General features: G+C 41.5%; 1 protein-coding gene across 2 annotated transcripts; it reads left to right on the top strand.

Annotated features, from left to right (window-relative positions):
* Positions 1-985: 985 nt before the first annotated feature.
* Positions 986-24,968, top strand: LOC117744076 (regulator of microtubule dynamics protein 2). 2 transcript variants are annotated; one of them, XM_034552179.1, is made up of 11 exons: positions 986-1,056; positions 3,282-3,727; positions 11,469-11,646; positions 11,954-12,056; positions 13,362-13,422; positions 19,555-19,630; positions 20,271-20,348; positions 21,330-21,428; positions 21,705-21,758; positions 21,868-21,948; positions 22,853-24,968. In XM_034552179.1, exons 2-11 carry the CDS (start codon positions 3,291-3,293, stop codon positions 22,904-22,906), a joined length of 1,221 nt encoding a protein of 406 aa, XP_034408070.1. In that variant the 5' UTR covers positions 986-1,056; positions 3,282-3,290; the 3' UTR covers positions 22,907-24,968. The 2 variants fall into 2 exon arrangements, with proteins under 2 accessions (XP_034408070.1, XP_034408069.1); XM_034552178.1 differs by lacking the exon at positions 986-1,056 and having other exon boundaries at positions 2,787-3,727.
* The last annotated feature ends 134 nt before the right edge of the window (positions 24,969-25,102 follow it).

Below are 25,102 nucleotides of genomic sequence, written 5' to 3'. Positions count from 1 at the left end.
TTTTGTTCCAAGTGCAGGCAGAATGCAGGCTGTGGGCTGGGGAACAATGGCGTGTTCAGAGAGCAGGGAAGAAACTGCACGTAGCAATCCTTACATCATATTATGCAAGGGAACTCCCTGTCACCTCTGTCTCCAAGAAAGACTGTCTGTCTACCTCTCTGCAGGCTGAAACAAATAACCATTTAGAGAGCGCACATGATCGTTCCATTTACTCTAAATTGCCCCTAAGTGGGAATGTGACATGAATGATCGTTTGTCTCTGCCCTGTGATAAATTGGTGACCTGTCCAGGGTGAACCATGCTTTCGCCCAATGTCAGCTGGGATGGGCTCCAGCACCCCCACGACCCTAAATCGGATAAGCGGTTTAGATAATGGAATGGAAAAACTATTCACACAAGGTCAAACACTAGTTTATCATTCTAACTGTCCTCGAAATGATTTGGAACACTTTAATAGAGATCAAGGAAGGGACAGCTCTATGTCCACTGATGATGTAATAACTTTTAAAATCCTGGTGCACACTCTGTCCAGGCTCACTGCAGGGACACACTGGTGAGAGGAGTGAATCGTAGAGGTAGGTCTTTGTTATTAAACTGGAATAATGATTTAGAGCACCATGGCATACATTAGAACATGTGAAAGTCATGATACATTGCCATTAAGCATAGAGAGAAGTAAAGGTGCAACACATACACTGTAAACCTATCTATCTATGTATTTAAATGTTTTTATTACCTACAATTAGTATTATGTAACGCACCCTTTACACTGTTGCAGCTCTCTTTCAACTGAGCTCACTGATTATTCACTTCATTGTTGTGATGATATGGTATCACTCTTCAAAGAATACGACTCTGGCGCAAAAGATCACAATTGAGTAAAGTGGAGCACTAGATTTACATCTCTGTTGGTAAAATGTAAAACAAAATGTAAATGTCGGATACCCACGGAGCGCGGAACTATTCCTTGTGGCGTCTGACCACACACGGAATGTTTTGGCGGTTACACGAGTAAGCTGTCAAGACAACAGAGGTGCCTCCACTGTTACCTGTGCAGTAAGGGCTCTAAAACAGTCAATTGTGTTGTTATTTAGAGATAACATGTTTCTGTAACGTGTTGTTGTGATACTGTATTGATGAACGTTAGCATATAACACGTTCTAACCGTTTAACCTCCGCGAGTAACTTTATTTTTCTCGAGTGCTAGCCCACCGTTTGGCGACTTTTAGCTAGCAGCAATATTTTTGACATATTTAACGTTAGGCTTAACAATGACTATATGAAGTTAATAAGGATGACGCATGCGTGAGACTCATGACAGTCAGAGGCAACAACACTACTTAGGTTAGGTTTAGTAAAAGACCATAGTTTAGGTTAAACTACCATATTACCAGAACTAATAAGGTGATATGCGTTTGCTTCAAACGACAGGAGGCATTTCGAGGACACACAGAAAGAATGATGTCCTAACACAAATCCAGACTTTGAAGCCACACGTTGCTGTGTCCTTGTGCATGTAATAAACTGTGTGTAACCGAGGTTAAGTGTTTGAAAACCGTGAAGTCTGTAACTCTGAGGTAACAACCAGTGGACTCTGCTCCTGTTATTCATCGAGAGAACAAGGGTTAAAAGTGAAAGGTCACTGTCTGACAGATCTTTTTGCCAGCTCATTTTAGTTACTACAAATGTAATATTGACTGCTTATTGAACAATCAGAGTAAAACAATTTAGGTCTCAGCTTATTACAGTAGTTTTAGTGTTTTTCTTTTTTTTACTGTTTTCATTTCTCATCTGATTATACTCTGCTGATATTAACAGTTATGCTACCGAGCAACCATTGCAACAGCACTATAATACCTGATGAAAAAAACTGAAGATACTCAAACTAGTGACTCGTAAACCAAATATTATCTTCATAGAACTGATACAGAGTTATGTATTAACATCAGCTGATACAAAAATAATAATTATATATATATATATATATATAAAAGAAACCAGTTGGCTCTTTATTCCACTCAGAAGAAATTGAAATGCATTTTTTTTGAACTAACAAAATCAGTCGCTTAGTTGATGGTCAGATTAATAGATATTTTAAATAAATAAAAGGTTTAGGTCGTCCCAAGCAAAAATGCCAAATATTTTCTCATTACCACTTCTCAAATGTGATGACTTGCAGCTTCTCATTGTTTTGTCAGTGTTAATTGACATACCCAAACTTAAAAGGCTCTATCTCTGCAACCATTTGTTTGGAAAAAAATTGTTACCATTTGTAACCATATCTCTGGCTATTTGAAAACTTTTGGCAACCCATGTGAGCTTTTGTTCAGCTGTGTAAATATCTGTATATATTATTGGTTAAGAGTAAATACAAATGAAACACAGCAAAAATGAAAGTTTTGGGTTTGCCTAGGGGAAAAAAGCACTTTCAGGATGATTATCTCTTTGGAATGATTGAGCTGAAAGGTCTAAACCTCACCCAAATCATAGCACAATATGTGAACAGTCTCTCTGCAAAGTTTGACTTAAAGTGAAGCAGAACAAAGTTAGAGAGGCTTTAGTACAGAGGGATTTTGGTAGATATGTGTGCAATCTGTGGGGAATCGTTTTGCTTTTTGCCATCTGGCTTTTTCTGATAGCACCGAGCTAAGGGTTGCTAGTTCCGGAAACGTGCCCAGTGGGCTGACTCCTGAAAAAATTATGATTAGGATATTTTAATAATTCTTTTAGTTGGTGTTTGAGTTGTGTTGAAATGGCTGACTAATTATTGTAGCCCAGGTTCTGTTGTTTCATTTGATGTGTAACATCAATATATTTGCTCATGATTATTTTGTATGTTTTACACAGTTTAACCATAATGTGTCATAATGTGTCAATATTCCCCTATATGGGGATCTCGGTGTTAGCAATGTTAAAAATATGTTTTGTTAAATGACACTTATGAAGACACTACAGGTGAATTGGGTCAAAATGTAACTAATACATATCACGTCCGCAGTTGATTACTTGCTATAGTTCTCTCTTGTATTACAAGAGTTCTGAAATGTTCTGTTAAATATGTAAATGAGGCCTTATGTAATGATGACATTTGGTGAAACACAAACAGACAAAGTGTAGCAACTGTACTTTAAAAAGGTAATTTGAAGGCATCATCTTGGGCTCTGGAAATTGTTCACTATTTTCTGACATTTTATAGCTCAATTGCCAAAGTAATCTATGAACCAATTAATTATATGAGCCCCACATTTTCCTTCCTTGTTATTTCTGTCCGTTCTCCACAGACCTGTAGGATGGCCCCGGCAGACAGCAAGGTGCTGGTTCTGGGAGCGTTGGCTGGAGTGGCTGGCATTGGTTTGGCTGCAGTGTTTTACCAGGGCTTTAGGTCGAGGCAAAGAGGCTCGTGGCCACGGTGCTACCTCAACAGCACTAATGCCCAGGGCACCGGCGTCATGTTGGTGGACGGCCCAGGTCTGCCCAGGGGTCAGGCTGAGGTGCTGGAGCGCCTTGAAGCCTTGATCCAGTGTGTGTCCGAGCTGAAGGATGAGATGAAGTCGTTGAAAAATGCTCTGCCAACGCTGCAGGACCAAGTCAGGGTTGAGCTGAGGGGACGTGATGAGGCGCGCCCTTACTACAGGACCACGCCAACGCGAAGGAAAAGGGCTGCAGGCATCATTGCTGGGGCCAGAGCTGGGGGGCGGAGCTCTGAGGAAGCCGAGAGTGAGGGAGGGTGAGTACAGTTTCTCCAAAATGTATCCTCCCATATGTCACCACGCTCACATCATATTCTTTGAAATTGTCCAAGCTGGCCTTTTCTGCAACATATTCTACGTCAGTGATTTGTTTTGTAAAATTGCCTCCCTCTGAGCAAGGCCCAAAAGTAATAACTGCAATCCCCTTACATTGACCAAGTTTTGACCATGTTGCAGCAAAAAGGTTGAACAGGTTAAATTGCTGGTGTTTGATGAGTTATTTTAATAATGGATAACAATTCACTAAGTTTATATCTGTGCATTTATTTGTTGCATTTAGTTTTATGAAGTTCGGGGGGCAATGTTTGGGTCAATCTGGATGTTGCCTTACACATAAAATAATTATCCTAGTCACTTCCAGCTTAATAAATAAACACTGGTATTGGATCGATACTCTGTATCGGCCAATACATAATCCCATCCCCAGAAGAAACTGTGCTCGTAATAATCCCAAATCACTTTTATCAATACATAGTTTGTCCAGCAGACTCCACTGTTTACAAATCTTAGCTGCTGCTCATGAATTGGCACAGTATACCAGATGAGCAGATGTTGGTGTGAGGGATTTCAGAAAAGCTGTAAATAACTGTCTCTGTAACTGCTTACAGCTCTATCAATAATCCTTTTTGTTTTTTTTACTGTGAAGTATCAGCATTGACTTCAGCCACAAATCAGACAGGCTTTTGTCATTTCTGTAAATTATTCCAGTAGATAAACACAAGATAGTTAAGCAACAGATAACTATGTAAAGTGTAAAGTGATTTCAGCTTATTTTCACTTTAACGGTTTCATCCGTCGGATTGGTATGTGAATCCAAAACATTTCCCTCCTCGTTCACCAGGCTAACTCTGCTCACTTTATATGCTAAATTATAGTCCTGGTAGTATGTACATTTGCCTCGGGTGCATGCAGAGAACAGCAGACTAATCAAGCAGTACATGCCCAGTCATCCACCTCCATCCACGCCCAAATTGCCTTGAGCTTGTGCCATCCACAGATAACATAAACAACAGTTGTGTTTCTTTTGAATGGACTATCATTTTGAATCTCATGATCTCATAAATTTCATAGATGGTGATTACAGCAGTGCTTTAATGTTTTCAGTAGCCGGGGAAGACTTCAGTTTTTATTGGACACGACCGAATATACCGAATTGTTTTAATCCTCGTCCCGCATCACCCAAAAAAATTCGGTATATTCGGGGACATTGCGGCCGCCCCTCGAGTACTCAACTTAATTTGAACTTTGCTTGATCTGTGTAGGAAGTAGAGCATGTGAAGTGCCAAGAAGACATTATGACACATATCTGACTTTACACCCTAACCACACAGATCTTAGGCATGCCCAGTGAGCCTTAGATCAGAGCTGTGCGGCTCCTCCCAATCTCTGTTACTCTCCTCACAGCGGAATTAATCAATTGCCTCGGAGCACTTTTTTTTGTACAACTATGACAACATAAAGTAAGCCATCTGAACATCCAGTGCAACCAGGATAATTATTGAAAGTGGTGGTTTTTTTTGTCTGTGTAAGAGTGTGTCTCTACAGGGCGTCATTAAAAAAAAAGAAAAAAAGGTTAAATGTTTTTTTTTATACCAGGAAAGAGAGATTAAAATTCAACCAGATTTGATGTGGCAAAATGGGTGACATGGAACCAAATATCCGCCATGAAAAGGACTAATAACGGCATAAAAAAGTAATGCTGGTGATGTACGTTTGTTGACATTGGAAGCAAGACGGCTCATACACGGGTAATAACACCGTATTGTATGAGTCTCCTTTCGTGACAGATACAAATTTCAGGTCAACCTCCCTCTACATTTGTTACCCGCGCCCGCTTCATTGGCCGGAAGAGCAGGTGAGAGCGTAGGACTGCCCTCCAGCAGGTGTGGCTTGCAGGTTTTGAGTGACCGTCAGGCCGTATCAAATGCTCTTAATTACAGCCAGAGTTACTGTGCTTTAAAATAAATCACATCACACACACTGCTCCCATAATGAAAGAGCCTGTCCTGCCACTCTGTTATTTGTTCGAGCAGAGCGTGCAGAGGTTACTGGTATTGGTGTGGTAAAGAAATTACAGCCCCTTAGGGAATGTGTAGCGTGTCCCCCCTGGCTTGGAAGTCTTTGAGAAACAGTATATCCACATGATATACCAATAAGAGCACTGATGCCCAGGTGTTGTGTAATAGTTTGTTTGTTGAAGTCTAAAGCCTTAAGAATATATTTCAGATCAACAAGTGCAAAATGCGAGGCTGCAAACGTCTCAGTTGAACATTTTGCCGCATCAAAAACTTGAACCGCATGCCGTCAGTTCTAATAATTATGAATATTACAGCCTCTAATAATGGTGGAGAATGGAGTTCAGCCGAGTTTACTCAACTTTATCAACTGTAAATACCGGCTTTAGTGGGGCAGCAGATTTCCAACAGGGGGGCATTGTGCAAGAATGAACAGGGCCTTCAACAAATCCTACAGCAAGCGCTGCTGCAGACCATGAGAGATGCACGTCATGAATAGGAAAATACTTTTGTTCATACTCTGCTGGAGATGATTGCTTTTGTAAGCTTAATGGTTTTCTGACGTGTTGAAATGTTTTTTTTTTAAGTTTAAATATAATTTAAAAGTGTCCTGTGTGATAGCAGAGATTTTCCATCAGTGTTACCAAATTGCTCTTATAAGGCTGCAGAAATCCTCGGAACAATGAGTGTGACACAATGTCAAAATTATAGAGCGAGGTGGTGTCGAGCAAAACGGGGAACACGCAGACCGAAGGGATTGAAAGTTCCAGCTGTTTGTTCCGTTCGCTCTTAGTGTGTCATAACGGCTTCCTCGGCGTTGCCTCTGAAGGCAAGGAGACCCATCAATCATCCCGTTTGTGTGCCAAGCTGTCAGAGAATTCGTCGGAAAGTGTCTTGTCGGAACTTGTAATTGCTGAACAGCTCCCACTGAGGTTATTCACATCATGTCGCTGTACCTCAAGGACATTAACACTTCAATTAGTAATTTTTTTTTTGCCTTTTCCAAAAAAAATAGCATTTATGACGTTGGATAGTTGTTGATTTAAGCAAATCTAAGCAGGAGTTTTGTTCAGTAATGGGCAAGCCTGATCAACTCGCACAGAAATGTTTAGAAAGAGAAACGGGAGCTCATTGTCTGCTTTGTGATTAAAAGCTTTAGTCGAAACTTCCCTATAAACGCGATGGTACGTGCTGTCCGCATCCGAGAGATTCGCGTCTATATCCTCAGGTTCATGCTTCAATAAAAGGCTTTTAGCCAAACAAATGCGTATTTTGAAATGCATACAATGTACATGCCGACACGTTAAGCTGTCTGGTGCGTCACCAGTCACCCTGGCCTGTCTCTGACCCGCCGTCTGTCGGGTTTAGCTCTGACCACCCACAGCTCCCATTCACATGCACTTTAATGGCCAACGCAGTCTTTTCTGTGGTCCCACAACCATGACTCCTTTTTGTAAATTTTTGGATATCATATTTGTTGTATTAGCGATGGATCAACTTATTTGTGAAATATGTCGGTCTAAGTGATGGACCCACAGAGAATTATCCAACTCTGCAGTTCCTTTCAGAGGGTTTTAGCGTCTGTTAGCTCAATATCTCCGCCAAGTGTGGGCCTGGGTGGAGATTATACAGTATATTCGGTCATGTGTGCGTGTGTGTGTGCGTGCTTGTGTGTGCATCTGTCTGCAGACATCGAATCTTGCATACTACTGGACTCATCAGCCTAATCTTTTTGTTGGGTAGTGGGGCTCATTTATGGCCAAATGCATAAGGTCCTCTCGCGGTAGCGGTAACTCACCCTTTTTGACAAACTTATTTTATTAACTGTTCAGTTTATAGACCGCTGAGTCTGCACTTCTCTTAACCAGCCGGTAGAAGCCGCTGATGTGTGAGCCTGCACAGAGTCTGACAGCTTTAAATGGATAGATTTATGAGAACGCTTCTACTGCGTGAGATGAGCAAGGGATACGTGAAGAATATGGCGGACATTTGTGCTTTGTATTCATTTAATCAAACAACAGTGGTCGTTGCAGACTTTATTATTATCTATTATTTATAATATCTATTATTGCCATTATTAGAGGAGCAAACTGTTCTTTAGGTCACCCTCATCAACAATGTATCTTTTTTTCTTTCTTATTTCCTTATTCATTCTCTGTAAGAGTAGGTGTCATCGCGCCTCCCGTTGCCTGTTTGCCTTTTGGCAAAGTTACAAGCCAATTGTTGTATGCAACTGTGTACTTAAAAAAACAAAAAAACAACATGTTTCTATCCTCTTGCTATTTTAGGAACAAAGCGTGGCGACAGCCAAACAGAAGTGCTATTGAAGGTGCCCATTAGAATTGAATGGCACAAAAATGCAACTGGAATTAGTGCATTCATTATTTTCTTGATGTGTCATCATGAGTCTGTGACTAATTCATGATTTATTTTTATTTTATTAACGCTTTTTTGTTGTTGTTGTTGTAGGAGGGCATAGTTAGAAACGCAGTGATGTTCTCAACTGGGTGGTTCAGCAGCTGATCAGGGATTATTTAGGCGTTCACGACTGTCTCTCTCTAGTCAGTCAGCCATTGTTGTAGAGCGGGCTTTCATTGGTCCTGTCACCAGTGCTACACAGGCTGAATAAGCTGGGCTGCGTTTTCCAAGTCCCGCTGATGTTGGGATGGTGACTGGTTTGTTTTGAACTGTGTAACCGCAGAGACTGCCTTTGCTAAGCTCCATTGAGAGATCCCTTCATTGCCCCTTAGGGTATGTATGCTGATCTCCTCTAGTGAGCACACAGGCTGTTGAAAAGGAAGGTTAAAGCTTTGCAGGCTTTGACTTTACCATGTGTGTAGTGTGTTACACAGCATGGGGAGCTGTATGACATAAAGTGGAAGATAAAAACAAATATTGCAGTTCTTTCTATCGTCAATATTGTAAAACCTCTTGTATGGTGGAAGGGCTATATTACTGGAATGCCTTTATTTAGGATGTGTGACCCTAGAGGTAAATGCCTGATCTCATATAATCATCATGAGTTCCATTTTTAGTCAATGAAATCTAATGAAATATAGCATCTTCTCACATTTGCGATACCGTAATGTGTAATTTCTTGCTAATGATAAATGGATTTTCAAAACGGTCATGTTACTATGGCTACAACCACTCCATCAATACTACAGAGGTGTAATTAGAGTTCTTCCCGGTTCCACCTGAACCCTAGGACCCATTACCAGACCTGGGGCCCATACTGGTTTGGATCCATGGTTTATATGGTCAATTGATCCCATTCTGTTGCCGCAAAGACAGTTCCTGTGTCTGTGTCACACAGGTTTTCACAAACCACATATCTTTCAAACATTCTGAGACTAAAATGCGAGATGGACAAATCATGTGGAAAAAGGAACTATGCAAATATACTGTACCTCAGTCTGCTTTCATCCATCCACATGATGAACACAATGACCACTTAGGAGACAGGAAGTGTTAATCATTTGAAACCATTGGGAGGGCATCATCCTTGCAATAGAGCATCTTCTGTCCCAGGTCTGTTTAATATTATGTGTAATACCCGAGTGCATCCAAGAAGATCATGATGGAATGACCACGACCAATGTCAACCACTGAATATGCACCAAGATTATTATTATTATTATTATTAAGAGAATCCTAGGTCATTGCCCCGCCCCCCGCTCTTCTATGTGCTTCCACTACCGTTTTTAATTGTTCTTTATTGTCTTGTCAATGTTGTTTTTTGCACATTGTGAACTGTTTATTTCTGCCCATCCAAACTGAATTTGCCAGCATGAAATTATATTTCTTTCACGTGTGTATCACAGAAGGGCCTGCTCGGTTATTATGTATTTGTTGAAATGCTAATGACAATATTTAGACCACTAGGAACATTACAAGGGCAATAATGTTTCCTGCACAATTATATTTACACTCCACAAGCGCACACACAGTAATGCAAATAGATCCTTAGCTTCTTTTTCTTTCAACTCAAGTGATTCATGAGCCGTGGAATGGCGTGACAGGAATGCACTGAACACTCAGTACTCCGCTGCCTGTCTCTCCAGCTCCACTGAGAAAATAACTGCAGGGAGGCAACCTCCTGAATGAATATAAAAGGACAAAAGGATGAATGAATTAGGGAGTGAATAAAGAAATGTCCAATAATCTGACTTATCTTGCTGCAAATAAACACCAGCCCTGTCTGTTGCAAGGCATTGCTCTATGATATGTTGCGGGCAGACAAAAAAATAAGACTGCAACAGTCAGTGTACACAAAAGCACACGCATTTTTTTATTTCATATTTTTAAGCTTGGGTGTGTTGGCCAATAAATGGTTTGAGCCTTGCCTGCAGGATTTTAGGGTTTACTTAGGGGTTAGTGCAGAGAAGGGGATTGTAGAACAGCTTTGGGACACTATTTCAAAATGACGGTATAAACACCGATAGAGATTAAAGTGAAGACACAATAAAGTCTAGTTTCTGGATGTGGAGTACAATCGTTTTACAGTCTGGCCATAATCCAAGAAGTCATAAGCTATTTAGGACAATTCTACACATGTTGAGTGAGGACATTTTGGACAGATGTGGATGAAAAGTGCAACTTGACTGGTTGCCGGAGGTGTACAGACGATATTTTTGAAACACAATATTTTTGAAAAGTTAAGACTATTTAATATACAAGCTTTTAAAACCGGTTTATTTCTATTCAAACAACCCAAACCGTGTCATATTATCAATGTAAAATAGGACAAGATTCTTTCATCTCTGCATACCGTTGCATCCTCATTTCTGTTGTTGACTTTGTCAGACATGGCGCGGTATTTATGACAGCTCCTTTCTTTTGAGTAGAAAATCTTTTCAGCTCAAATGCCCTCACGTACTACTGTAATCACGGCACCTTTAGGTTTGAAGGTGTGAATTGTGAGGCGGAGTTGGAAAGCAGCCTCCGGCACGGGGCACCTGCTGGTTTTGTCTGTGGCCCGCTCTGACACATCCCTCCAGAGCCATGGCTCTCAGCCCAAAATACTCCCTTAACCACCAATGACGCACATGCAGCCACTGCCAACCCCTAATAGAGGCGTTGCATATTTTCACCTTTGTCTATGTCTTTCATTTTTACCTGTATCTTTGATATCACTCTTTATACTGCTGCTTCTTAAGTGTTAGCTCAAAGTGTTTGTACATGCTTACAGGAGTTGAAAGGGCACCATAAAAACATCTAGCGCAAGTGTTGCGGGCTTCTGTGAAAAAGCCTGTAGGTATCCACGTTAAGACGTCAGGAGTTTCTGAACAGCTACAATTTATAAACAATTAAGCGACCCACTTATGTAAACAAACCCGCCTGCAGTTTGAGTGTTAACAAGCAGCGAAGATTGATCCTTTATAAATCAGCACCTGGCAGAAATGGCTTGTAAAAATGCTCTTTAAGATTTTGATTGATATGAGGTGTTTTCATTCCACCTAACAAGTTGAAGATGGCTTTAGTTTGAGCTACCGGGACACAGGCCATCGTCTAACAATTAGACTTTCTATTGATGTTTCCTTGGGCACATCTTGCTGATCTTGCAGGATGGAGACAGTCTGTCTTGGTGTCAAGAACCACTCTTCAGTTCACCTTTCAATTCCGCCTCAATAAAGTTTAATTGCACACGCTGACAGCAAACTGAAGTTTGCACGTTGTTCCATGGGATTGTTTGTGCTTTCAGGTACATGACCGCCCTGACGGACTCTGAGGAAGAAGAGCCAAGCGATGAGGAACAGGTGGACGAAGAACAACCTGCAGACAAGTTATGTGTCCTCCTTGAGAGTATCGACAGCTTGCGTCAGGGCCCCGAATCGGACAAAAGGGAAAGTCTCGACCTCCTCCTGGAGCAGAGAGAGGAGGTATGTTGACTCCTGCACACATTCGATTGACACATGTGATCCTGTAGTTCAATTAATATGGAACAGTTCGTCTTAACGATATGTGTTTGGCGACTGTGGGTCAGTGGTTAGCTGGTCCGTCTTTCAATCAGGGGGTTGGCGGTTCAATCCTCGCCCTAGTCGATGTATCCTTGAGCAAGACACTTAACCCTGAATTGCTCCCTGTAGCTGTGTCTACGGTGTATGAATGTAACATGATTGTAAGTCGCTTTGGATAGAAGCGTCAGCTAAATGACATGTAATGTAATGTAATGATATACTCCTGTAGTTTGGACAGAAGTCACCATTTCTTTGGCGGCTAATCCGGGCTTACTGTGATCTTCACGACATCAGCTCCACTCTAGAGGAGAAGAAGACCCATGCGGAAACTGGTAATCTACTAAAAATCATTGTGTTGTACCTCATTTGTCACGCATCCCCACTCTGGATGTGAGATGCTATCGCGTCATGACCACAGCTGTTATGCTGGCCAAATGTCTGTTCTCCTACAATGGCCTCAGTTACTTTAGCTTGAGTTGTTCACCCACAGTGAATCATCAGAAATGATGTCTCTTTTTGCAACCAGAGGAGTTGCCCCCTCCTGGCCAGTAGAGAGAATGCACATTTTAAGACACTTCTGCATTGGCTTTTCTTGTCAGAACCAGAGGTTGCCTCCTGATACAGACGTAAACTTGCACCTACATATGCAAGAGCTAAATCTTGAAGTATGATCTAAAAGTATGTATGCATACTTACACATACAGACAAGTCTAAATGTCAACAATGACTTAATGATAAAAAAATTCCCTCAAAACCAACATTTCATGATGCCATGTTTGCCCTGGCGGAAACCAGGTCCATCTCCTCCAACTATTGTTGTTATATTAGTGCCAGGGCTATTGCCTACGTTTTTTTAATTTACATTCATCTTACATTGCTCAAAATTGATACCGTAAAGTCCTGCACCAATTGAAGTGTTTTTTAGAACCATCTCAAACAATGTGACATCCAATGCACCCTGAACCATCCGCCTGAAGTTGCTGCACAAAATGTGTATTCCACACATCCTACCTATGCACTCGACAAAGAGGACCACTTACAGTCTTAAAGTCATATTCCTGATAACAAAACATTTTTCTCACTGATTTCCCACAGGCTCTTTTTAAAGCAGGGCACCAGGACTTTCTGTGCTTTTCTTGTGTTACACTAAGACTTTGTAGCCTAGTCCGTAATGTTTGTTTTTTCCCCCATTATCTCAAACAGAGACTGTGTAGAGTGAACTTCAGACTGGACTGACCTGTTTCTCTGTAATCCTTCCTCATCAATGTGCTGCTAATCAGAACTGGCCAGGTGCTTCCTGAAAAGACAATGTGTCAATGCATTTGACATTTTTTCTTGACGAGGTTATTTAAAGCAACAAGGCATTATATTTAACATTCATTATGATATTATTAGTGCAGCTGGAATAAGACACTTTCCACAGACTGAAGACTTTGTATTCTTTTTGTATTCCCTGTGCCGTTTCGTTATTTATGACTATCCTGTTGCGTTTACCCAGTCAAACACACTCCTTCGTCTCTACCAATCTCACATTCTCTTGTTTTGTCGCGTGAGAACGTCCTGGGTGAATTGAGTGTGTTGGGTTTACGTTCCAGTGGAGCATCATTATCTGTTGTCTATCTTTCCTTTGCACTTAGGGAAGAAGATTGGCGCGGAGGCCGTGAGCCTGAACCCTACGTGTGCTGAAAGCCATCTGTGGTAGGTTTGCCTTGTTCTCTTCCTTTCACATTGAAAAGCAAATCGATCATGGATTCAGTTTGATGGCATGTGACTTCCCGTCATTGAGCCCCATTTAGTGAATCGCCCATGGTTTGCATTCTCATCCAGTTAAACTTCCATTATTGCCGTCGCCATTCCTGTGTATACTGTAGATGGTTGTGTCACAGGACGAGGCGTACATATTTACAGTGGTGTATATTCTGTGTCCAGCTCATCACATTTGTCTGCATTTAATGTTCTGTCGACTTGTTTCTGTGGTTTATTGACTGACTTGTTCCACAGGAAAAAAATGAATAACTCAAACGACATATTTGCTGTATCTGGACATTTGAAGATAGCTAATTTCCTCTCTTTGAGTCAAGGGGAATTTTGTCGCCGTAGGTGATTCTTAGACTAAATAAATCGAGATAACCTCTTCCACCCTCGTATATCTCACCGGTTGCTCTGTGACGTCTGCTGATCAGACGTGGAGTCCACGGCTGAAATAGGGAGATGAAGATTGCACCAGAAGCATCTATGAGATCACCTTGCAACTAAAACAATACAAAGACCTTTTTTGACTTGGCTTTGCTTCAACTCGTGTTCAACATCGAGCACTGAGCATACAGGAAGTCCATGTCGCAAACGGTGTGCTGCGTTTAATTGTTTACATAAAAGTAATAGTTTCCCTAGTGTGTGTTAATTACCGTCCCTGAGTTAGTGTAATTGAGATAATGTGGTTAATTTCTATTGAAGGGCGTGTGAAGTTCTCACGCGGAAAAAACGACCCAGACCGCCTGCTCGAGCCAACAGCCCTGCTTGCTCTGTTCGTTAAAGAATTAGCCTTAGCTCATGCGCGTACCGCAGCAGTCGAGACGTCAAGGGAAATAGCAGGCCGAGTTTGTTTAGTTAATTAAGAGCAACAGCTTTGAAAAAGCTTAATGCGTAATCCTATATCCACTAATGGAATTTGTAAGGTTCTTAAACTGAGCATAAACGCGGTCTAAATTAAATGGACAGGGCAAAGTAGGTAACGAGGAGGGGGAGGAGGCAGGGACTGGGGATGGTGCCAGGCAGTGTTGCAAGGAAGTTTATGTCTGAGGTTTATTTTCTGAGGTGTTTACTTAGTGCGCCGATGCCGTGAGAAAAACCTGTCACCTGTTTTTTCTGAATGTCGTCTGGCTGGTCACAATGTGGCAGGTGATGTTTAGATGCGCTGACAGTCAGTTCCCGCTCTGCCACTGAAAATACTGCCATGGACTTGCTCTTTGAACTTTTCCATTGCCATCTACCACAATAAATATGTATTAAAGTGTTGCAACAGGTCCAGATGAATGATGTGAATGCTGAATGTTTTTTGGGATGTGAAAAATATACAAATTGTTTTTCAGGTTCAACTTTGTAACAGCCTTCTTTAAAACTGTGAAAACACATGCACACATAGAAAAAGATTACAGGCACAACTGAAATATGCATGAAATATATAGTACTAGCGAATAATTGGTGCAACAAAATTAATATTATTATTATATATAGAAATGAATGTACATGTATATAGATTTTCGATGACGAGGGAGAACAGTATACTATAGTCACAAAGAAGGGCTGCGCTTTTTAACTGTTGTTGGATGCTCTGTAACTAAAATGGTTATTGTTCTAATATGTTCATTCTACCCAGTTCACCAAAGTTGTTGACAACTTCAGATTTAGTGTTCATTGTGTGTTACGATAACCAAAACAAGGACTTATGTCATGTGCGCCATTACAAATCTGACTAAAATCCTAACAAGGCGGGTTTAATTGGATGGTGGCCAAAACCTTTATTCTGAAACTTCAAGTTTGATGACACACTGTTAAACCAGTTTTACACATCTCCAATTAATGCCTAATTACTGTTTATGATAAATGACTATGTGCGAGTTTAGAACAAATAATAAATAAATAATTCCCACCAAAAGAGTTTTTTAATACTCTGTATTTGATTTGTGTAGATTAGCTTGATTAGCTTTTTTATCGGAGATACAGTATCCAGATATTGACTTGCATGCGTAGTCACTTGAGTGACAGCTTAGCAGGCGGAGTTCGGAGGACCGTCTCAACAAACCTGTTCTGTTGTATCTGTCGAGGATACGGCTGCTCTCGGTTATGTCAAGTCACGTCACACGGTAGCACATGACAATACATCATGTTGCTTTCTTCCCAACTTGTTTCAAACGGTTGGATGATGTTCAATCGGTTAGGATGATTGGGTCAGTTGCTAAAGTCCCCGGCTTGCTAGACATTTTTTCTCACGGAAGTTTAAGGTTTGTGATTCAACCGTGGCTAGAAGCAATGGTTACAAATTATATGCTGGCCATTGTTGAGAGATAGGAATGATTGGGAAGCCGGGGTCAAACGAGGCGCGTGGGAGCCAAACTGTATGTTACTCAAACACCGGCTAAATACCGGCTAGCTGTATCTTCTTACTTTGCCAGCACTGCCTCCTCAAACGTGGTGTTAAAGAAGCGGCGTGTGAGATTCAGTGGCATCAGGTGGCGGTAATAATCTTCACTTCACCACCACGTGCAACATGGCCATGCACTCCGTGAAGGAGGACCCGCACTCTATGGAGATATAAATGGCTTTTTCTACGATAACAAAAACTCAATGATTGTTAGTTTCAGGGTCATTGTTAACAATGAAAACATAGTTATGCATATTATATTAAATAATAATATAATATAAATATAAAATAGACTACAACATTAAGTATAATACTTTGTAGCAGCAGTTCACACTGGGTGTAATTTGCCTCGTTTAAAAACTAAATTTAGGCTAATATTACTGGTAAAGGGGCTGATGTGTACTTTGAATCAATTTGTCATAATTCCTAAGCCTGGAAGAGATGATTTCAGAGAGAAATCATAACCACGGACTTCACGTCTACTAGATCAGGCTTCCACAAAGAGGGACTTATTAATGTATGCTGCAATCCCTTTCTGTTTACACCAGCTAGAATGTCCCTTAAAATGGGAACCCCGAATAGAGACGGATATTGTTGACAGGGGTTTACAGTATTTGAAACACTGCAGGCATCTCTGCCTCTTATTATTTGCCAATATCAGCTCATTAAATATATATATATATATATATATATATATATATATATATATATTGAACCACAAAAAAAAGGCCTGCAAAGCTCATTCTGCCAGTTTGTTTTTATTTGTACAGCACCAAGTCGAAGACCATGGTGAAAGAGCTCAGACTGTTATCATAGAACCAGGGATTACCCTAAATAACCAAAGCTTGTACCTTTGACAAAATATTGATGGGCAGACACAAGCGGGGCACATTTTGCTAACCTCACACAGTCGAGAACACGCAGCATCCTCGCCGAGCCCACGCACTGGCCATTTGAAGAGCTGCAGTGACGACTGAGTGGGATGTCCGTATGACGGCCAAACAAAACAAATAAAACCACTCTCACAGAGAGCTGCATGGGGACTACAGGTTGGGATACAAGCATAAAATGTGGGATTTGTTTCGCCCGGGGAGTGTGCGCGAGGGAGTGCACGGTGTGCTTGCGTGGGGTTACATGGGGGCGCTTTCATGACAGTGAGTGTGAAGCCTATTTGTATAATATCAGCGGGCTGACGATGTGATTGCATTCTTGTGTCGCCGGCTTTGTTTATAGGTGCGTTTCCAATGATCCCACCGTGTGAATTCAGCCCATGTAAAGCCCTGGCTATAGAGCCTCTCTGAGGGTACAAAGGCCCCGCGGATTAAGCAGGAAGCCTGTGGCAGTGCCAGTCAGGAGGGGAGGGGGGAGGAGGGGAGGAGAGTGGGATCCACAAAGACAACTTTAATTTCAAACACGTGCCTCTGTTTGCCGCGGCCATCGTCGGTGTCACCTTGGCGGCAGCGTTCCCAGTAGCCGTGGAGACCCCGCGTGTGTCCCGTAAACTTCAGACCTCGCTGTGAGAACACTCGACACGCAGCTTCAAATCCCTCCTCCCATTGCAAAGAAAACATTGTCGTGGGCCCCGTACATCTTCACACAGGCTGCCCTTGAATTCCTCGAGTTCCTACCACTGTGTCTGTACGAGGTCTAGCCTGGAGTCCTGCCTGGCCCTCTCCGTTTTGAACGAGGTCTCTATGTTTGGATATGAAGGATGAAATCAATCTGCCCGAGCAGCTGACACTCAGGCCCTATTTCTCTTTGCCCGTTAGAGTGGGGGGAATTTCACTGAACAAACACAGGACTAACCTTGCGCAATTAAGTTATCTGCCCCCCCCTGGATGTTGAGCAATCTCTCCCATAGCCCTCACCTGAGCGATGCCGGATCTCAGTTCTGATAACCGTTCCCCTCTGGTATGCTGCTCTATTTGCTCTCCCCATCTCATCACCAGCACGATGCAAGATATATTGCATTTAATCACGTCAGCATAGCGTATGATTATTGATTGTTATTATTGGCTATTGGATTCACAGAGCATTGTGGGTGATGTCAAGTAGTTACAGTGAGGGAAGCAAGGACTGCTTCTTTTTTTCTTTTCTTTTTTACTAATCAGGAATGATATGTTAGATTTGTATTGTTCATCAACGTATAATTAAAGCATCATGTTGCATAAGACTGTAAGTATCGATTTTTATTTCATTAGCTATTTATTTGCAGCTTAAACATCAGTGGCGAAAAAATGTTGCGACGTGTGCATGTTGTTTGTTTTGTTCACACAACAGCCCAAAGTTATGAAATTCATTTTCTGTGTATTGACGAATCATTTATTCGACTAATTGTTTCATCCGTATTACAGGAGTGCTTCAAGTATTAACAGGACAAAGAGTTGGCTGTGTTTGTGAGGCAGTACGCCACAGGTTACTGTATGATTACCGTGTTCAGCGTCTTAGTTTGGTATGTTTGTCACCATTAAACAGTATTTGGCCATAATTTGTCGGATGACGGCGCTAGATGGAATGAATATCTACCATGGCAATCCATCCAATCCGAGACAGAAAGTGTGAGAGCTACAACGGTGAACAGTAGCCCATCGCGAAATCACGCACTGTTTAAAAAATAAATAATCCATTCACACGTCAGACACCTTCGTGCACGCACGTACAGTTGCAGATTCCAACTACCATCAGCACCGCCATGTCAGATGACACTGTCGGATGACCTATGTACACGCCGAGCCTTCATATAAAATGGTATTTATGTCGCTCAGTGGTGTTTGACAGAGTACCAGCAGGATTAAAGCAGCCTTGCGGTGAAAAGACTTTGATCAGCTCTCTCCTCTCCTCTCCAAACCCACAGCGTCACGCTGACTTACAGATCCCGAAGCTGAGATCGCTCTTTGTTTGCCCTCTACCTGCCCACCGGTCCAAGTCAGCATATTAATTAGTGTGTAAAGGAGTGAGGTGAAGCAGCTTATTTCCGCTGATGTTGCCCTAATGAGGAGTCTCGCTAAAGAGGGTTGAATGTTGGTGTTTTTTTTGCTTTTCTAGTCCTTTCGGTTTCTCATTGTTAGTGACCCAGAGAAAAGGTGGCGTGACTGAACAGTGAAGTTCTCTGCAGCCCTCCCATCTGAATGCAAAACGGTCAAAACTTGACTTCTGTACTGTGTTTCGTCTGGACTGGGCAACCAAAAATTGTGCCAGGTTGCTACCTTTGTAATTCTTTGAGTGCGTTTTATATCCCTCCAGTCGGATATTAGGTTTTCTATTAACGTACAGGCAGAGTATCGACTAAGAGTAACATCATTTTTGACCTAATGCACACAAAGCATTTTCCCCAGCTGATAACACCCAGCTGTAGTGTCTGCCATATTGCCCAGATATTTGTTTTGTTGCACCTCATTACATTCCTTCTAATGCAAATTAGAAAAAGAATATGCACAGGAATGCAGTTTTTTTTATTGATTTGCTTTTTATTTTATTTTTTCTTGGAGTGTTTTGTCAGCTGTGCTCTTAAAAAGCAGCTCTATTTTACTGCCAATGATGGGGGTCATTGACATCTTGCGGCGGGGGGGACATCAAATCTGTGGAAATCACTTCAAACTTCACTTTTCTCTTCACGCAAACCTATAAAAATAACGAGCAGTACAACCTGTAGATACGCAGCTGATCACCATAATACTGTCTCTCCACAGGTATGCCATCATGTGCGGACTTATGGCCGAATACGACACGGTGCAGAACAAGATAAAGTACGGATACATATTTAAGGTAAGTTGTTGTCTGGAAACAGACTGTACTCGAGTCGTATATGTTGTGTCTGGGACTGTGCACAATCTGAAGCGTGTCGTGACTACTTAGTGAAACTCTTGCAGTGTTCTGTGCAAGATTTTTATTTTCTATGTGGAACATTGCTTCTGTGTACTCCGAGGAGAGGGGAATGGCTACTCGTATCTTTAAGCCAGTAAGCCACTCCTACAGCCGTTCGGTTGCATAAGGCAAGACCACGTAAGCTTTTTATCGTCTGTTCCACCCCCCTCCACCCCCCCCCCTCCCCCCCCCCCCCCCCCCCCAAACACTGTGTACCTGCAAAAAATTGAAAGAGAGAGCCGTGGAGCGCCGGAGAAGAAGATATAATACAACATTTAAAAAAGAATCCTTCCTAGAAAGAGAGAGGAGGGGGGGAATGGAAAAAGAATGAGGGAGGGTGTGTGTCAGCCTCAGGGTGTGTGTCAGCCTCAGAGTGCGTGGTCGCGCCACGAGATCGCGTGTGTGAGGTGTTTGTGAAATACTTGTGAGTTGGTGAAGCAGGACAGATCAGGTCAGAACAGAAGGAGGTGGAAATAGCAGCCGTGTCATGAATCAACAGTGCAAATCTTCACCCTGTCTGTGTGCCTTCCCCCCTCCCCAGGATCATCTGGATAAAGCCATCGAGCTGAAGCCGCAAAACCCCATGTCCTACTACCTGATGGGCCGCTGGTGCTACGCCGTATGTGACCCTCCCGACTCGCCACGCAATACACACACACACACACATATATCTCCCATCTCTCTGCACACACACAAATTGTACATTTCTGGAGGCTGTACCCTCCAGACCCCCCCCCCCCCTCCCCATCTCATTTGCTAACCCACCCACGGTTTCCCCAAGGTTTGTTATTTTTTCTCTCTGCAATATTCGCAGAATGCGCGAAGGGAGGTTAACACCTGCCATGGTTGGCTCTAAATCAGATTGTACCAGGGAGACATTTTCATCCTGTTTCTGTTTGGTTGGGTTTTTTTCAGCACGGGTAGTTGTTTCTATGGCGATCACATCTTGTCTGTCAATCACTGCGGGTCATTTTGCGAATGATTTGTGATGGTGTTTCCATACGTTCGGCTGTTTGGTGCGCCTGTTTGTTTCTTTTTACAAACTACTACAAACAAGCAGCCTGAGAGGAAGGAAGGTGTTGCATTGACCGCTCTGACTTTAATAATAAAATCCTTACCTACACTATTGGCAGCAGACGAGGAGAGAGGGACTGTGCGATTTTCAGCAGAGCGACAACACCTAGCCTAAAGACACATTATGATCGTATCATTTTGAATGTAGCAGTTGACTTCATTTTGAGAAATCTGAGGCAATGTTGACCATTTTTTTGGAAGTTTTGAGGAAGTAAGTTTTAAGTTGATGGCCACACATATTGTCAACATCTCATTAGGGATGTCTTAAATAATTTCTGTTTTGATTTCACCTGCCACCTTGATTTAGTGAGTGTACCCCAGGATCAATCACCGTGACATCCCAGTTGGGTTTGGTTAAAATAAAATGCAACGCAAAACACACACACTACTTACCACACCCAGCCACACCCAGCATTGGAACCAGAGAGGGCAGTGATGCACTGCTTTTTAGCCGCTTGTTAAGTCACTGTTAAGCTCATGTGCCAAATTGCCTTTTGACTTTGAGGTGCTATTGACTGTTTTGCAGGTGGCTCAGTTGTCGTGGATTGAGAGGAAAGTCGCTGCAACGTTGTTTGGAGAGCCTCCGAGTGCAAAAGTTGAAGATGCACTGAAGAATTTCTTACAGGTACATTCGAAAATTCATTCGGCAATCATTCTTCTCTGTACTTTTATGTATTTATTTTACATATGTGTGACTCCTTAAGGTGTGAGTCTAAATTCTTCCAATTTAATTGATTGTATGTTACCCCTTGATTATGAAACATGAGTCGAGAGGAATATTACTAATGTAGGCCTTTGATTAATTGATTGTAATTTGTGATAGTGGGTACAAAATAAATTGAATTGAATTGAATTGAAATTAACTGTCTTGCTGAATAAAATGTTTATTTTTTTAATACAGGTTGAGGAGATCCAGCCAGGATATTCTAAACACAATTACGTGTTTCTAGCTAAGGTCAGTACCAGAAACCCGAAGGTGAACTTTCATCGCCATTGTTTGTTTTGGGACACTAACTGTTCTGTGGGATTCAACAATGCAGATTTTGTTTTTTTCTCTCTGGCAGTGTTACAAAGACCTGGGGCGGAGGGCTGAGGCCAGGGAGATGTGTAGAACTGCTTCTTCAATGAACACTGTGACCAAAGAGGTAACCTGCATAATATTTTTGTCAATTGATCCTTAGTCCCGCCCTTCCAACGCAGAGCAGCTCTTTACCCGTAGAGGTTGGAGGGAGATATATATACATTTCTAAAACTTTTTATAAAAACCTGGTTGAGCTAACATTAGCCAGGCATGTTATCACATTATTATTATTATTATTATTATTAATAATAATAATAATAATAATAATAATGTATCCGCTATTGATCCCACAGTGGGGAAATTCTTCTCTGCATCCTTAGTTATTAAGGAGCAGTGGGCTGAAGTGAAGCGCCCGGGGAGCAACTGGGGGTTCAGTGTCTTGCTCAAGGACACTTTGACATGCAACTATGGGGAGAGCGTGGATCAAACTGGGTACCACTCTCCCCATGAGCTACAGCCGCCCCAAATTATTATTATTATTATTATTAACTAGCGTTAGCACGTCTATGCTACACTAGCTGCTGAAGGTGTACTGAATGAATACACATGCTGCTTTAATTATTTTAACGGTGAATAAAGACCAACACGGCTTTACATGAACAGCATTGTTCCCTAATTGTATTGTCTTCTGTCTGGATCACCAGGTGTGTGGCTTCTCTCTTTATCATTTTAACCTGTTTTTGCTGCTGAATCAGTTTGACATCCTGGATAGATCCTTCAAATGCATATTGGACACCACTCTTTGAAAAATAGTTTTTTTGGTTTAGCCAAAAATGACATCATATTGATGCAGTCCATTGAAACTCTGACAGCTTGACAGTAGAGTAGCAGCAGGGGGCGGGTACTTAGCAAAGGGTCAACTGAAGGTTGTATTCACTCAATTACAGCAGTAGTCGTTGCAGATGCACCTGGAGGATAATTTGCTTTCTCGTTATATTTTAATTTGAACAATGTTTGTTTTCCCTCAGGATGAAGACGCACAAAAGGAGCTGGACTTACTTCGCCCAGCACTTGGAGTATGATGACAGTCTGCACATAGCACATTCTTTTAGAAGTACAGCGCTGTGCTACAGGGCTGTGTGTATGTGTGTGTGTGTGTGTGTGTGTGTGTGTGTGTGTGTGTGTGTGTGTGTGTGTGTGTTCATTCATTCTGTGAGTAGGGGAGGTGCATTATGACACTACATCATCAATCAGAACCGACCTTGATAGTTTACTTTTTTTCATTTTTTTCAATAGTGGAAAACAAATTATTCCCACCTGGTTGTCCCAAATCGGTGAGACGATTCGTTTTCACTCTCTCTACTAATGAAGTCTGTGAGGTGGATTTGTGTTGATTTTACTCGTTACAGAAATTGGATTAATAATGACTAATCATTCGATTCAGTGTAATTGTTTGTGTATGTTTTTGTATTCCCAGTCGATCTTTGTGATCTATTGCTCTGATTAGCGAAAGTCCCTCCGGTGGGTCTCAAGGATACAAAATGTCCTTGACAACAAAAAACGGTCGCTTGTTTTTTGTGAATTGACCCACAGGACCTGTTCCATCCTGTTGTTTTTGTTGCGTCTCCCATCACACATGCGAGTGCCAAACACAAAAGCACACCAGACACTGTTTAACCATGCAGGTAAACGCATTCACTGGTGATCGTGTTCCTCGTGGTGTCTTTTCTTTTGTTGTCTTTGGTGTCTGTCCATTGGGTACATTCATTATTCAGTTACCGCCTGCTACAGCTCAGCTCCTGTGAAAGTGGCGTCACTCGAGTATGAAGACAACGTGCACTTTGAGACGTGCAGGAGGTTTTTAATATTTCTCCCCTCTGATACGGATCGGTCAACAACCCTCACTGACTTGCTTTGCTTGGAACTTTCCGTGGGACTTTTCACAAGAGAATACGTCCGAGTTTGAGTGACTTTCATTTGCCCCAGCATGTTTCATGTTAGAATTGAATGAATAATTTAAAGACTATATATATATATACACACACACATATATATATATATATATATATATATATAATTTTTTTTTTTATTTGTATATATATATATATATATATGCAGAACCTGATATTCATAACTCACACTAAAGGGTTATATGCAGCGTACAGGTGTTTTTGGAGCAAACTCCCCCTTTTTAATTCAGTGGTGTTCAGGGATTTTCTTGAATCCTTTTGATTTTGCACATTTTTCTTTTATATCGGTGTAACTAACCTCAAGTGATTTTCATCAAGCCATCTGTTTTTTTGTGAACCTTTCCAATGCCAGAGGAAGTGGAGAGGCCATCCAAAACCTAGTCTGCCAAGTTTGAACACATTTTAAAATGGTTTAATTGTTATAAAATGCTGTAAATACTCCACACATGCAGTATACAACAGCTAATTGTCCCGCTTAAAGTCCAATGAAGGTTTTCGCTCAGGTTTCAGTGAATGTAAAAAAACACCCTGGTTAAGTCCACACAGGACACAATCTGTCATCCACAAATTGACAAAACATGATGATCAGGCTTCATCGGTGCACCGAAGAACATATATTATATTAAGGTGTTTCATAATTGACCTCACTGGTGAGCATGTTAATGAGTTTTTACTGAGAACGGTGGAGGGCAAGTTTTTTGAGGTTTTGTCGATTGCATTGCAGGTTGGGTGATACTACCACAATATGACCTGATCTGACGGACGTAATGTTCAAATGCTTCACTTTATAACTGTCTCATGCATTCCTAATTATGTTGCACTTGATAATGTGACAAGTGTGCCGCACTTTAGAGATGCATCATTGTGTGAAAGCTTGAGGCGTTAGTTTTGTTTACTCTTGAGATTTGTTTTGGATTGGATTAAGAGAGGGATTCAGAGTGATTCATTTTTAATGTATGTTGTTTAAGGCTACGGAAATTTAAATGAGAATTTTTATTTTGTATTTATCAGTTTACAGATTTTTCTACCGGCACAACGAATGTATTTGATTTTCTTCAAATGTCAGAACATGTACAATATTCCTCACATCTCATACACTACATAGAGAATATACTGTACAGTATCATAAACTGAATGATTGATGGTGCAATAATCTATCAAATAAATCTGTGCAATCCCGATACAAGGTGTCTGTTTGTCACTTGTGTTGCTTATTTGTCTGCTTGTTAGTTTTATTGCCGTTCATGAAGAGCGGCCTCTCGCACTACGCTTTGATATCTCTGACTTGTAATTAAAATTAAAATTGTA

This window comes from Cyclopterus lumpus, chromosome 15 (genome assembly GCF_009769545.1).
Source record: "Cyclopterus lumpus isolate fCycLum1 chromosome 15, fCycLum1.pri, whole genome shotgun sequence".
NCBI lineage: Eukaryota > Metazoa > Chordata > Actinopteri > Perciformes > Cyclopteridae > Cyclopterus > Cyclopterus lumpus.
This window is presented reverse-complemented; position numbering and strand designations above follow the sequence as displayed.